The 15597-nt window shown below is 43.2% G+C and overlaps 1 protein-coding gene across 2 annotated transcripts in view; it reads left to right on the forward strand.

The window, feature by feature from the left end:
• The window catches only part of tekt2 (tektin 2 (testicular)), a 30736-nt gene extending 16526 nt beyond the window's left edge, over nt 1–14210 (forward strand). For both annotated transcript variants that reach the window (XM_075449633.1, XM_075449634.1), the window contains exons 7-10: nt 2640–2747; nt 5606–5749; nt 5833–5912; nt 12849–14210. In XM_075449633.1, the coding sequence (XP_075305748.1) occupies nt 2640–2747; nt 5606–5749; nt 5833–5912; nt 12849–13047 (531 nt within the window). In that variant the 3' untranslated portion in view covers nt 13048–14210. The remainder of the gene's footprint in view (nt 1–2639; nt 2748–5605; nt 5750–5832; nt 5913–12848) is intronic.
• The last annotated feature ends 1387 nt before the right edge of the window (nt 14211–15597 follow it).

Below are 15597 nucleotides of genomic sequence, written 5' to 3' on the forward strand. Positions count from 1 at the left end.
TAGTGAGTCTAAAAAATCAAACCAAGTGCCGTTTGAAAGGATAATTTATCCTGCCTTTAGGAAAATGAAAATGAAAAAATATAAAAAATTCTATCAAAAGCAATGGCTGCATTTAAGGTGGATTTCATAGTACCACCATAGAGTTCGGCGTGCTCTGCACTGCTTCGTTGGCGCCCCTAGAGTGCAGTACCACCCGGAAATAGCCGCCAGTTTTCCCTCTCCTCATAATAGAGACTCTCTGGTACTACCCCCAGTTCACGTCTACCTCCAACTTCTCCTTTCACCAGAGCAGGGAAGAGTTAAATTACCCAGGCCATGATAGACCAATGTGGACCTCACCGTTGTTGGGTTTGTAAGGTCATGACTCGTGTTACTTCTAAACTGAACAAAGTTGATGCTAATCGAGCGGTTTGTTGTCCTTTTTCTCCAAATGAGAATCGTTAAGCAGAATCGACAATGGAATTGGAATCGTAAAAATCTAATCAATTCCGATCCCTCGTCAGATGTGACCGCCGTTCAGTCTTTGCACCACAAATACACCGAAGGGAACTTCCTGTGTGGGAAATATCCACAAAAGACAAAACCAGAACCTTCGATACACACCGTCTGCAGCTGAATGAGGCACAAATGTTGATGGAAGGAATCTGAGCATCTTTTTCTGCAGCAGCAGCCTGATTTTACAGAAAAGTTTACAACGTCAACAAAGAGTCACTTGAGTTAAAAAGAAAGCCTTTATTCAGGCTAAAGGAGGATTTTCTTGTTGCTTTCACAGTGAACATTGTTTCTGGTGGTGAGAGAAAATGTTTAACCCTCATACCTGATTTTAAAAACTCCTTATTTTCTGAAAAGTGACATTTTTGTCCCCTTTTAAAACGACCTAAAAACATCACATATTAATATTTTTTTCCGCTTTTTTTTCCCCCCATAAATCTTTTATTCCACTTCAGTTCTGATCATAACTACCAAGTTTTTAATTATTTTCAAAAAATTAACCCTTTAGATGCCAATTTGAACTTTTTAGCCCAAATTTTAAGCCTTTAGGTGCCAGTATTTTCAAAATATGGAATGCAAAGTGGAATTATGGTCTGGGATATGTCAGTGATTAGCAACAACATTGATTTTAAGGGATTTTTAATTTTTTGTTATGCCCGATTTAATAAAAAAAACTGCTTAATTTCTGAAAATGGACATTTTTGTCCCCTTTTAAAATGACCTAAAAACATCATATGTTAATATTCTTCTCGGCTTTTTTTTCTCGTAGATCTTTTACTTCACTTAATAGTCTAATGCTGTATTCATTATAATGGATGTCTATGGGAGCCGTTTCTGTAATCTGCCATTGCAGAAAAACTAAAAAGCTGTAAAAACTGATGTTGTAGCTCATCAATGACATATCCCAGACCTAATAATCCCCTATAGAATATTTCACTTTGCACTGCATACATTGAAAATACAGCAGTTTTTGTGTGTGTTTTTTTAACAGAAATTGGTGTTTACCTCATATACACTAGTATTTAAAGGGTTAATTTTTTGAAAATAATTGAAAACTTGGTGGTTATGATCAGAACTGAAGTGGAAGAAAAGATTTATGAAAAAAAAAGTGGAAAAAAATATTAACATATGGTATTTTGGGGATCATTTTAGAAGGGGAAAAATTATTATTATATATATTTTTTTAAATCAGGCATAGCAAAAAAAATTTTAATCCCTAAAAATCAATGTTGTTGCTAATCATTGACATATCCCAGATCATAATTATCCCCACTCAATAATTCCACTTTGCAGTCCATATTTTGAAAATACTGGCACCTAAAGGCTTAAAATTTGGGCTAAAAAGTTCAAATTGGCATCTAAAGGGTTAATTTTTTGAAAATAATTGAAAACTTGGTAGTTGTGATCAGAACTGGAACGGTTGGTGAATGTTTTATAGCTGACCTGATAATAACCACACAGTATAAGAGGTGGGCTTGCACTACAGATTTCTGACCAACCTAAAAAGTAGAAAAATGGTTGAACTGTTCCATAATTCAGTTTATACACTGGAAAAAATCAAAGTCTTACCAAGTATATTTGTCTCATTTCTAGTCAAAATATCTCATTACACTTAATATAAGACACAACTGCCTAACAAGTACCATTTCAGCCAGATATAGGGACTTGTTTGAAGCCAATGCATCTGGAATATCTGTTAAATGAAAAAGTCTTGAAAACAAATTGTTTTGAGTCGGATTTCATATGAAACGAGATTTTTTTTTTTTTCATTTGAAGAGGTTTTTAAGCTAATTTCAAGATCACTTTTATCTCAAAAGTCCTAAATATCACATTTTATTTCAAGAAATCTTGACAAGCTGATTTTCACTAGTTCCATAGGCAGATTTTTTTTTTGCTTATTTCAAGCAAAAACGTCTTGTATTTGTTGTTTTTTTTAACTTATTTTTGGAGGGGCATTTTTTCCAGTGTATTATAGCTCCCGGTCTTTTAACTGCTGTTTAAACAAGTGTTTTCTGACACGTTTTTCTGAATTTGCTTCACTTTGAAAGAAAAAATAATATAACTTTGAGGATTACAGTCGTTTTCAGAGCTGCGTTTGCATTGAAAAAAAAAAAACACTTTTGAGACTTAATTCTTGTATTTTGTAGCTGCAGAACGAGTTGGAGGCTCAGCGCAGGGCAACAGAGTTTGCTCTCCGAAAACGCAACCACCACGAAGAGCTGGCCCGAGATGAGCTGCAGTGGCAGATAAGAAATGTACGACATGGAAATGACTCTTTAACCCTTGTACTGTCTTTACATTGTGTTTACTCCCCTTGTCCAATGGGTCAAAAATGACCCGTCCTACCAAAGCCCCAAAATAAAGCAACTTAATTGAATTTTAAATCCAAAATCTATTTTGTATGATGAAACCACCTGTTATTTATCTATTCAATTCAATTCAATACATATTTTATCATGTATTTTTTTGTTGCACAGTACAAAAAGACAATCACCAGTTTTCAGGATTTCACTTTTTTTTTTAACATTTTTACCACAAACCAACTGTCAGTTGGACCAACAGTTTTCTTGTTTTCTCAGTTTTCTTTTACATAATAAAGGTTTATTATTGCTATTATATAAATGTGAAGTCATTACTTCTGAATTAATTATATTGAAAGGGAAAAAAAAACAGTGAACTTTTTTTCTGGTGTTTAAATGTTTTTATAATTCACGGGTCAAAAATGACCCATAAGACAATCTTTGTACCCTAGTGGTGTACAGCCCACATGGAAACATAAACAAAAATAAAGTGTGACTTTTTCTAATGATGGAGTCCCTTTAGGAAAAGTCATAAAATTTCAAGTTGGAAAAAGATAGTTTAAGGTATTTTTTCTACAGCTAAACATGGTAGTGGGTCACTTTTGTACGGAAGAGTATTAGGGCCAGGTATAAGAAAAAATATTTATATTTTGCCTGTCGAGAATAAAATCGACATTAATCTCGACATTTCGACTTTATTCTCGACATGTTGACATTATTCTCGACATGTTGACATTATTCTCGACATGTTGACATAATTCTCGACATGTTGACATTATTCTCGACATGTTGACATTATTCTCGACATGTTGACATTAATCTCGACATGTTGACATTAATCTCGACATGTTGACATTATTCTCGACATGTTGACATTATTCTCGACATGTTGACATAATTCTCGACATGTTGACATTATTCTCGACATGTTGACATTATTCTCGACATGTTGACATTAATCTCGACATGTTGACATTAATCTCGACATGTTGACATTATTCTCGACATGTTGACATTATTCTCGACATGTTGACATTAATCTCGACATGTTGACATTATTCTCGACATGTTGACATTATTCTCGACATGTTGACATTAATCTCGACATGTTGACATTATTCTCGACATGTTGACATTAATCTCGACATGTTGACATTATTCTCGACATGTTGACATTATTCTCGACATGTTGACATAATTCTCGACATGTTGACATTATTCTCGACATGTTGACATTAATCTCGACATGTTGACATTATTCTCGACATGTTGACATTATTCTCGACATGTTGACATTATTCTCGACATGTTGACATTAATCTCGACATGTTGACATTATTCTCGACATGTTGACATTATTCTCGACATGTTGACATTATTCTCGACATGTTGACATTAATCTCGACATGTTGACATTAATCTCGACATGTTGACATTATTCTCGACATGTTGACATTATTCTCGACATGTTGACATAATTCTCGACATGTTGACATTATTCTCGACATGTTGACATTATTCTCGACATGTTGACATTAATCTCGACATGTTGACATTAATCTCGACATGTTGACATTATTCTCGACATGTTGACATTATTCTCGACATGTTGACATTAATCTCGACATGTTGACATTATTCTCGACATGTTGACATTATTCTCGACATGTTGACATTAATCTCGACATGTTGACATTATTCTCGACATGTTGACATTAATCTCGACATGTTGACATTATTCTCGACATGTTGACATTATTCTCGACATGTTGACATAATTCTCGACATGTTGACATTATTCTCGACATGTTGACATTAATCTCGACATGTTGACATTATTCTCGACATGTTGACATTATTCTCGACATGTTGACATTATTCTCGACATGTTGACATTAATCTCGACATGTTGACATTATTCTCGACATGTTGACATTATTCTCGACATGTTGACATTATTCTCGACATGTTGACATTAATCTCGACATGTTGACATTATTCTCGACATGTTGACATTAATCTCGACATGTTGACATTATTCTCGACATGTTGACATTAATCTCGACATGTTGACATTATTCTCGACATGTTGACATTATTCTCGACATGTTGACATTATTCTCGACATGTTGACATTAATCTCGACATGTTGACATTAATCTCGATATGTTGGCATTATTCTCGACATGTTGACATTAATCTCGACATGTTGACATTAATCTCGACATGTTGACATTAATCTCGACATGTTGACATTATTCTCGACATGTTGACATTAATCTCGACATGTTGACATTAATCTCGATATGTTGACATTATTCTCGACATGTTGACATTAATCTCGACATGTTGACATTAATCTCGATATGTTGACATTATTCTCGACATGTTGACATTATTCTCGACATGTTGACATTATTCTCGACATGTTGACATAATTCTCGACATGTTGACATTAATCTCGACATGTTGACATAATTCTCGACATGTTGACATTATTCTCGACATGTTGACATTATTCTCGACATTTCGACTTCATTCTCGACATTTCGACTTTAATCTCGACATGTTGACATTATTCTCGACATTTCGACTTCATTCTCGACATTTCGACTTTAATCTCGACATGTTGACATTATTCTCGACATTTCGACTTTAATCTCGACATGTTGATAAAATATAAATATTTTTTCTTGTGCCTGGCCCTAATACTCTTCCGTACTTTTGACCCGCAAGACAACAGGAGGGTTAAAGGGCAAACGTGTGTTTACGTTACATTGTAGAGGAGTGTCTGATCGTCCCAACATCCGCAGACTGAAGAAGAAATGGCAGAAATGGAGAGGGACATCCAGGGGCTGGATGCAGACCTGCAGGCCAAGACCGCCTCCCTGAAGCTGGCTCACACGAGGCTGGAGACCAGGACCGGAAGAGCCGGCGTGGACCTGTGCAGGGACGAGGTCTCTGTGAAGTGCACGTCAGCAGCTGCCATGTTGACCCAGTTGACACGAAGCGTGAACGGTGTCCTTCCTTCGGTTTGCAGGTGCAGCACGGCCTCGTTGCTGAAGTCAAGCAGCTGGAGACCACGATGCTGGTTCTGAAGCAGAAGCTGTCCGAGGCTCGGTGAGTTGGTGGTCTTCCTTTATGTTTCCTTCTTCCGCTCTGTAACGTTTCCTTCTCCCACTCTGTCACGTTTCCTTCTCCCGCTCTGTAACGTTTCCTTCTCCCGCTCTGTGACGTTTCCTTCTCCCGCTCTGTAACGTTTCCTTCTCCCGCTCTGTGACGTTTCCTTCTCCCGCTCTGTAACGTTTCCTTCTCACTCTCTGTAACGTTTCCTTCTCCCGCTCTGTGACGTTTCCTTTTCCCGCTCTGTAACGTTTCCTTCTCTCACTCTGTGACGTTTCCTTCTCCCACTCTGTGACGTTTCCTTCTCCCACTCTGTAACGTTTCCTTCTCCCGCTCTGTGACGTTTCCTTCTCCCTCTCTGTAACGTTTCCTTCTCCCGCTCTGTGACGTTTCCTTCTCCCGCTCTGTGACGTTTCCTTTTCCCGCTCTGTGACGTTTCCTTCTCCCACTGTGACGTTTCCTTCTCCCACTCTGTGACGTTTCCTTCTCCCGCTCTGTAACGTTTCCTTCTCCCACTCTGTAACGTCTCCTTCTCCCACTCTGTGACGTTTCCTTCTCCCACTCTGTGATGTTTCCTTCTCCCGCTCTGTAACGTTTCCTTCTCCTTCTCCCACTCTGTGACGTTTCCTTCTCCCGCTCTGTAACGTTTCCTTCTCCCGCTCTGTAACGTTTCCTTCTCCTTCTCCAACTCTGTGACGTTTCCTTCTCCCACTCTGTGACGTTTCCTTCTCCCGCTCTGTGACGTTTCCTTCTCCCACTCTGTGACGTTTTCTTCTCCCGCTCTGTGACGTTTCCTTCTCCCGCTCTGTTATGTTTCCTTCTCCCACTCTGTGACGTTTCCTTCTCCCGCTCTGTAACGTTTCCTTCTCCCGCTCTGTAACGTTTCCTTCTCCCGCTCTGTAACGTTTCCTTCTCCCCCTCTGTGACGTTTCCTTCTCCCGCTCTGTAACGTTTCCTTCTCCCTCTCTGTAACGTTTCCTTCTCCCGCTCTGTGACGTTTCCTTTTCCCGCTCTGTGACGTTTCCTTCTCCCACTGTGACGTTTCCTTCTCCCACTCTGTGACGTTTCCTTCTCCCGCTCTGTAACGTTTCCTTCTCCCACTCTGTAACGTCTCCTTCTCCCACTCTGTGACGTTTCCTTCTCCCACTCTGTGATGTTTCCTTCTCCCGCTCTGTAACGTTTCCTTCTCCTTCTCCCACTCTGTGACGTTTCCTTCTCCCGCTCTGTAACGTTTCCTTCTCCCGCTCTGTAACGTTTCCTTCTCCCGCTCTGTAACGTTTCCTTCTCCCGCTCTGTAACGTTTCCTTCTCCCCCTCTGTGACGTTTCCTTCTCCCACTCTGTAACGTTTCCTTCTCCCTCTCTGTAACGTTTCCTTCTCCCGCTCTGTGACGTTTCCTTTTCCCGCTCTGTGACGTTTCCTTCTCCCACTGTGACGTTTCCTTCTCCCACTCTGTGACGTTTCCTTCTCCCGCTCTGTAACGTTTCCTTCTCCCACTCTGTAACGTCTCCTTCTCCCACTCTGTGACGTTTCCTTCTCCCACTCTGTGATGTTTCCTTCTCCCGCTCTGTAACGTTTCCTTCTCCTTCTCCCACTCTGTGACGTTTCCTTCTCCCGCTCTGTAACGTTTCCTTCTCCCGCTCTGTAACGTTTCCTTCTCCTTCTCCCGCTCTGTGACGTTTCCTTCTCCCACTCTGTGACGTTTCCTTCTCCCGCTCTGTGACGTTTCCTTCTCCCACTCTGTGACGTTTTCTTCTCCCGCTCTGTGACGTTTCCTTCTCCCGCTCTGTTATGTTTCCTTCTCCCACTCTGTGACGTTTCCTTCTCCCGCTCTGTAACGTTTCCTTCTCCCGCTCTGTAACGTTTCCTTCTCCCGCTCTGTAACGTTTCCTTCTCCTTCTCCCGCTCTGTAACGTTTCCTTCTCCTTCTCCCACTCTGTGACGTTTCCTTCTCCCGCTCTGTGACGTTTCCTTCTCCCACTCTGTGACGTTTCCTTCTCCCGCTCTGTTATGTTTCCTTCTCCAACTCTGTGACGTTTCCTTCTCCCGCTCTGTAACGTTTCCTTCTCCCGCTCTGTAACGTTTCCTTCTCCCGCTCTGTGACGTTTCCTTCTCCCACTCTGTGACGTTTCCTTCTCCCGCTCTGTTATGTTTCCTTCTCCAACTCTGTGACGTTTCCTTCTCCCGCTCTGTAACGTTTCCTTCTCCCGCTCTGTAACGTTTCCTTCTCCCGCTCTGTAACGTTTCCTTCTCCTTCTCCCACTCTGTGATGTTTCCTTCTCCCGCTCTGTAACGTTTCCTTCTCCTTCTCCCACTCTGTGATGTTTCCTTCTCCCGCTCTGTAACGTTTCCTTCGCCTTCTCCCGCTCTGTAACGTTTCCTTCTCCTTCTCCCTCTCTGTGACGTTTCCTTCTCCAACTTTGTAACGTTTCCTTCTCCTTCTCCCGCTCTGTAACGTTTCCTTCTCCCACTCTGTAACGTTTCCTTCTCCTTCTCCCACTCTGTGACGTTTCCTTCTCCCGCTCTGTAACGTTTCCTTCTCCCACTCTGTGACGTTTCCTTCTCCCACTCTGTGACGTTTCCTTCTCCCACTCTGTGACGTTTCCTTCTCCCGCTGTGACGTTTCCTTCTCCCACTCTGTGACGTTTCCTTCTCCCGCTCTGTGACGTTTCCTTCTCCCGCTCTGTGACGTTTCCTTCTCCCGCTCTGTAACGTTTCCTTCTCCCGGTCTGTGACGTTTCCTTCTCCCACTCTGTGACGTTTCCTTCTCCCACTCTGTGACGTTTCCTTCTCCCACTCTGTGATGTTTCCTTCTCCCACTCTGTGACGTTTCCTTCTCCCTCTCTGTAACGTTTCCTTCTCCCTCTCTGTGACGTTTCCTTCTCCCGCTCTGTAACGTTTCCTTCTCCCGCTCTGTAACGTTTCCTTCTCCCACTCTGTGACGTTTCCTTCTCTCACTCTGTAACGTTTCCTTCTCCCGTTCTGTAACGTTTCCTTCTCCCACTCTGTGACGTTTCCTTCTCCCTCTCTGTAACGTTTCCTTCTCCCTCTCTGTGACGTTTCCTTCTCCCACTCTGTGACGTTTCCTTCTCCCACTCTGTGACGTTTCCTTCTCCCACTCTGTAACGTTTCCTTCTCCCACTCTGTCACGTTTCCTTCTCCCGTTCTGTAACGTTTCCTTCTCCCGCTCTGTAACGTTTCCTTCTCCCACTCTGTAACGTTTCCTTCTCCCACTCTGTGACGTTTCCTTCTCCCGCTCTGTGACGTTTCCTTCTCCCGCTCTGTGACGTTTCCTTCTCCCACTCTGTAACGTTTCCTTCTCCCACTCTGTGACGTTTCCTTCTCCCGCTCTGTGACGTTTCCTTCTCCCGTTCTGTAACGTTTCCTTCTCCCACTCTGTGACGTTTCCTTCTCCCACTCTGTGACGTTTCCTTCTCCCACTCTGTGACGTTTCCTTCTCCCACTCTGTGACGTTTCCTTCTCTCACTCTGTAACGTTTCCTTCTCCCGTTCTGTAACGTTTCCTTCTCCCACTCTGTGACGTTTCCTTCTCCCTCTCTGTAACGTTTCCTTCTCCCGCTCTGTAACGTTTCCTTCTCCCACTCTGTGACGTTTCCTTCTCTCACTCTGTAACGTTTCCTTCTCCCGTTCTGTAACGTTTCCTTCTCCCACTCTGTGACGTTTCCTTCTCCCTCTCTGTAACGTTTCCTTCTCCCTCTCTGTGACGTTTCCTTCTCCCACTCTGTGACGTTTCCTTCTCCCACTCTGTGACGTTTCCTTCTCCCACTCTGTAACGTTTCCTTCTCCCACTCTGTCACGTTTCCTTCTCCCGCTCTGTAACGTTTCCTTCTCCCACTCTGTAACGTTTCCTTCTCCCGCTCTGTGACGTTTCCTTCTCCCGCTCTGTGACGTTTCCTTCTCCCGCTCTGTGACGTTTCCTTCTCCCACTCTGTAACGTTTCCTTCTCCCACTCTGTGACGTTTCCTTCTCCCGCTCTGTGACGTTTCCTTCTCCCGTTCTGTAACGTTTCCTTCTCCCACTCTGTGACGTTTCCTTCTCCCACTCTGTGACGTTTCCTTCTCCCACTCTGTGACGTTTCCTTCTCCCACTCTGTGACGTTTCCTTCTCTCACTCTGTAACGTTTCCTTCTCCCGTTCTGTAACGTTTCCTTCTCCCACTCTGTGACGTTTCCTTCTCCCTCTCTGTAACGTTTCCTTCTCCCTCTCTGTGACGTTTCCTTCTCCCACTCTGTGACGTTTCCTTCTCCCACTCTGTGACGTTTCCTTCTCCCGCTCTGTGACGTTTCCTTCTCCCACTCTGTGACGTGTCCTTCTCCCGTTCTGTAACGTTTCCTTCTCCCACTCTGTGACGTTTCCTTCTCCCGTTCTGTAACGTTTCCTTCTCCCACTCTGTGACGTTTCCTTCTCCCACTCTGTGACGTTTCCTTCTCCCACTCTGTGACGTTTCCTTCTCCCGCTCTGTGACGTTTCCTTCTCCCGTTCTGTAACGTTTCCTTCTCCCACTCTGTGACGTTTCCTTCTCCCACTCTGTGACGTTTCCTTCTCCCACTCTGTAACGTTTCCTTCTCCCACTCTGTGACGTTTCCTTCTCCCACTCTGTGACGTTTCCTTCTCCCACTCTGTAACGTTTCCTTCTCCCTCTCTGTAACGTTTCCTTCTCCCGCTCTGTGACGTTTCCTTCTCCCGCTCTGTGACGTTTCCTTCTCCCACTCTGTAACGTTTCCTTGTCCCACTCTGTGACGTTTCCTTCTCCCACTCTGTGACGTTTCCTTCTCCCTCTCTGTAACGTTTCCTTCTCCCTCTCTGTGACGTTTCCTTCTCCCACTCTGTGACGTTTCCTTCTCCCACTCTGTGACGTTTCCTTCTCCCACTCTGTAACGTTTCCTTCTCCCACTCTGTCACGTTTCCTTCTCCCGTTCTGTAACGTTTCCTTCTCCCGCTCTGTAACGTTTCCTTCTCCCACTCTGTAACGTTTCCTTCTCCCACTCTGTGACGTTTCCTTCTCCCGCTCTGTGACGTTTCCTTCTCCCGCTCTGTGACGTTTCCTTCTCCCACTCTGTAACGTTTCCTTCTCCCACTCTGTGACGTTTCCTTCTCCCGCTCTGTGACGTTTCCTTCTCCCACTCTGTGACGTGTCCTTCTCCCGTTCTGTAACGTTTCCTTCTCCCACTCTGTGACGTTTCCTTCTCCCGTTCTGTAACGTTTCCTTCTCCCACTCTGTGACGTTTCCTTCTCCCACTCTGTGACGTTTCCTTCTCCCACTCTGTGACGTTTCCTTCTCCCGCTCTGTGACGTTTCCTTCTCCCGTTCTGTAACGTTTCCTTCTCCCACTCTGTGACGTTTCCTTCTCCCACTCTGTGACGTTTCCTTCTCCCACTCTGTAACGTTTCCTTCTCCCACTCTGTGACGTTTCCTTCTCCCACTCTGTGACGTTTCCTTCTCCCACTCTGTAACGTTTCCTTCTCCCTCTCTGTAACGTTTCCTTCTCCCGCTCTGTGACGTTTCCTTCTCCCGCTCTGTGACGTTTCCTTCTCCCACTCTGTAACGTTTCCTTGTCCCACTCTGTGACGTTTCCTTCTCCCACTCTGTGACGTTTCCTTCTCCCACTCTGTGACGTTTCCTTCTCTCACTCTGTAACGTTTCCTTCTCCCGTTCTGTAACGTTTCCTTCTCCCACTCTGTGACGTTTCCTTCTCCCTCTCTGTAACGTTTCCTTCTCCCTCTCTGTGACGTTTCCTTCTCCCGCTCTGTGACATTTCCTTCTCCCACTCTGTGACGTTTCCTTCTCCCACTCTGTGACGTTTCCTTCTCCCTCTCTGTGACGTTTCCTTCTCCCGCTCTGTTATGTTTCCTTCTCCCACTCTGTGACGTTTCCTTCTCCCACTCCGTAACGTTTCCTTCTCCCGCTCTGTTACGTTTCCTTCCCACAGTAATCCCTTTATATTATGCAAATCCCTTCCAATCTTTCTTGTTTTAAACACATTTGTGGACAAACTTTAGGACCTAAACTGGTTTTTACTTCATTAACAGCCCTAAATTGGCCCCAGACCAACTTTTTAGAGTGAAAAAATGGATGTTTATTAACAGATAAAATGGCGCTGAAGGGACAAAACGTGAAATATTTTGGCTTTATACGGTCAGTAAATCAAAGGAAATGCCAGCTGTCATGTTTTATGACCTTTTAAAGGATAAGACCGGTTTTTTGACATTGGGCCCTTGATTTCACATTATAACATGATGTTCTACTCACCCCTGCTTGTTGTTGGTCATTTGGAGCTGTTCCGAAGATATTCGCGAGGCGTCTGGCTGCTCTCTTCAGATATTCGGCCATGAAACGGTTTCCTATGGGCAAGTTTATACAGGCACAAACTATGCTGTTTATAATTTATTAATTACTCTACACTAGCACTGATAACGTGGAGGTGCGTCGCTTACTTAAAAAAATCCGGGTTATTGTAATTTTGTTTTTTTCGTCGTAAAGTGGGTGTTACTGACGTCCTCCTCGTGCTACTGCCACAGGCAGCCCACAGACCTGCTGCCTATTTATTCATTCGGCTAAAATTCAAAATTAGTAACCCGGATTTTTTTAAGTAAGCGACGCACCTCCACGTTATCAGTGCTAGTGTACAGTAATTAATAAATTATAAACAGCATAGTTTGTGCCTGTATAAGCTTGCCCATAGGAAACCGTTTCATGGCCGAATATCTCAAGAGAGCAGCCAGACGCCTCTCGAATATCTTCGGAACAGCTCCAAATGTTCAACAACACGCAGGGGTGAGTAGAACATCATGTTATAATGTGAAATCAAGGGCCCAATGTAAAAAAAACGGTCTTATCCTTTAAGCATGTGCTGACATGTTTTTCTTGATATTCTGCAATTTTTTCCCCCTTTTTTGTTTCCCATCCTCCGCTCAGACACTCTTTCCAGAGGATGAGGCTCCATCACACTCGGATGCTGCAGGATCTGTCGAGAAAGCAGGAAGCTCTGTCTTTGGAGCAGCGCAGCATCAACACCCGGAGCCGCCTCATGTCCACCTCCAGCACCGATAAAACCGCGGCGGTGCTGCTCACAAACTCCAGCGGCAGGAGCCGCCTGCAGCTCCTGGCCCAGTGAGAAGAAGCAGAAGCCCCCCCCCCCCCATTCCCGGGTGGAGCTTGTATATCAGTTTGCATCTGTGTTCTGCTCAGTTTACCAACAGTTTCTGCTAAAACTGTTAATAAAACAGTCGGGTTAAAACCAGAGGTGTGACCAGAATGGCATGTGTGGGTGGGCAGTTAGCTCATCTGGGGGGGCAGAAAACAATACCTGAAAAAAATCGGTGGAAAACCACTACTACAACTTCAAGCATTATAATAATAATAATAATAATAATAATAATAATAATAATAATAATAGTAATAATTCAATTCGGTAATGAAAATATGGTCACACTAGCATAAATCATGACCGTCAATTTTGTTAACAGTGGAATTTTTTTTGGTAAAGAAATGTAGAACTTGTATGATGTATGCAAACGCACCATTACAACGCCACCAGGGTCACAAGAAATGTGTTCACCAAGTAACTGCTAAAGAGAAGAAATAAAGCTGAGAGTACCAGAATACTATTACCCTCCAGTCCTGTTGTATACCAGAACTAAAATACTGCAACGCACTTTATATGGGAGTTAGCGGGTCCTCCATTGCTCGTCTTCAACTGGTCCAAAATGCTGCTGCTCGTCTTTTAACCAGCACACGAAAGTATGAGCACATTTCACCCATTTTAGCCTCACTCCACTGGTTGCCTGTCCATTTTAGAATTCATTTTAAAACTCTTTTATTTGCTTTTAAAGCCTTGCATGGCCTTGCCCCACATTACCTTTCTGAGCTGCTCCACCCATACACTCCCAGCCGCTCTCTCAGGTCAGCTGACCAGCTGCTCCTGACCGAGCCCAGAGCCAGGCTAAAATCTAGAGGGCAACGAGCTTTTGCCGTTACAGCTCCAAAACTTTGGAACAATTTGCCCCTTCACGTCAGACAGGCCCCGTCACTGTCTCTTTTTAAGTCCCATCTTAAAACTCACCTCTTTTCTCTGGCTTTTAACCCCAGGTAGTGTGTTGATGGCTTTTAACCCCAGGTAGTGTGTTGATGGTATGTAGATGTGTTATGTGTGCATTATATCTTTATGTATTTTATTTTATTTTATTTTGGATTTGATTTAGTTTTTTAATGTGTTTTTATCTGGCTGTACAGCACTTTGGAAACTTTGTGTTTGTTTAAAATGTGCTATATAAATAAAGTGGATTGGATTGGATAAAATCTACATCCATTGTCCAGCAGAAGAACAAAGTGTTCAACACTCAGAGGCATAGTTAAGGTAAGAGAGGATGAAACCCAACTACCACTCTATCTAGGCAATTTCAAGACAGTCACATCCATCTGGAATACTTCTAAATTGTCAGGTATTTAAATTTGGATGAGAAAGTTCAAGCTGCCCACACATGCACTGCTGGCTGCGTGCCTAGGCTGGCAATTCAACTAGCTAGCACAGTCTCCCGGTCTTAACAGCAGGCTAGCACAGGCAGACTGCTGTAACTAGCTGACTTATCAATGTGATCTACACAAATCAACAAGTAAATGAAACGAACAAGCTCAACTCAACAAAAACTACTACCACTACTTTGTGAAAAGATGAAAGAGAAGAATGAAATAGGAACATGAATCGAAGTTGTCAGGTATTTCAATTTGGTTGACGAAAGCTCAAGCTGCTGACACATGCACTGTATGGGCTTAAAGTAAACTCCCGCACAGCGTTGTGCTATTTGAATGGAGGAGGACTGACAGACACGCCCCCTATTCAAACGAACCAACTGGAAAGCAGTTTTGACGATTGTTCTGCCCCTTAACCCCTTCGCCATGTTGCAAATATGTCCTATTTTGGAGAGGTTTTTAGACCAGGACTTTAGGATGCAATAGCTATTGTTTAACATGCTCCACATTCTCCATTGAGGGTTTAAATTCAAGTAGATACTTGGGGCAAGGCATCCAGCCAACTCCAGCTTTTTATTACCTTCATTAAGTCTACATTTCAGATCATTATATACAACAGATTAAGGTTACGGAGGGGGGGAAACACGATAACAAAAAAAAATAAAGCTATAAACTTTGCAGATATTAGTCTGGAGGGATTTCGAGAAAATCGTTCACTTTGTGACAAGTTTTTGATTTTTGGCAGGGTGTTAGGTATAGGCCCAAGGATTCCAAAAATCATTGGATACAAGTTGGTGGCGCCCCCTAGTGGCCGGTACCCATAAAGTCCAAAATGCCCCCCAACGTAGAGAGAAAATGTTATAGATCTGCTCTGTTTGGTTTTACATTGCTCTATAATGATTTCTTTTGACTTTCTTTGACTTGCAGTCCAAGTTGTGCTACATATTTACATATTTACATATGTACATATACATATTTACACGTCTACATATACATACACATCATCCTCTACACCTTCACTCTTCACTCATCATTGTTGGCACAGCCTCCCTCACATTTACACAGTGCAGTGCAACGAAGACCGGCTCGGTGGCTATTACAGTTGCCCTTAAATGCAACCACACAGCCACAGTTCAGGAGGATGGCACATCCCTTGCTGACATCGTCCAGGTCTGTCCAATAGGGCACCCACACC

The sequence above is a fragment of the Odontesthes bonariensis genome, chromosome 18, assembly GCF_027942865.1.
Source record: "Odontesthes bonariensis isolate fOdoBon6 chromosome 18, fOdoBon6.hap1, whole genome shotgun sequence".
Lineage (NCBI taxonomy): Eukaryota > Metazoa > Chordata > Actinopteri > Atheriniformes > Atherinopsidae > Odontesthes > Odontesthes bonariensis.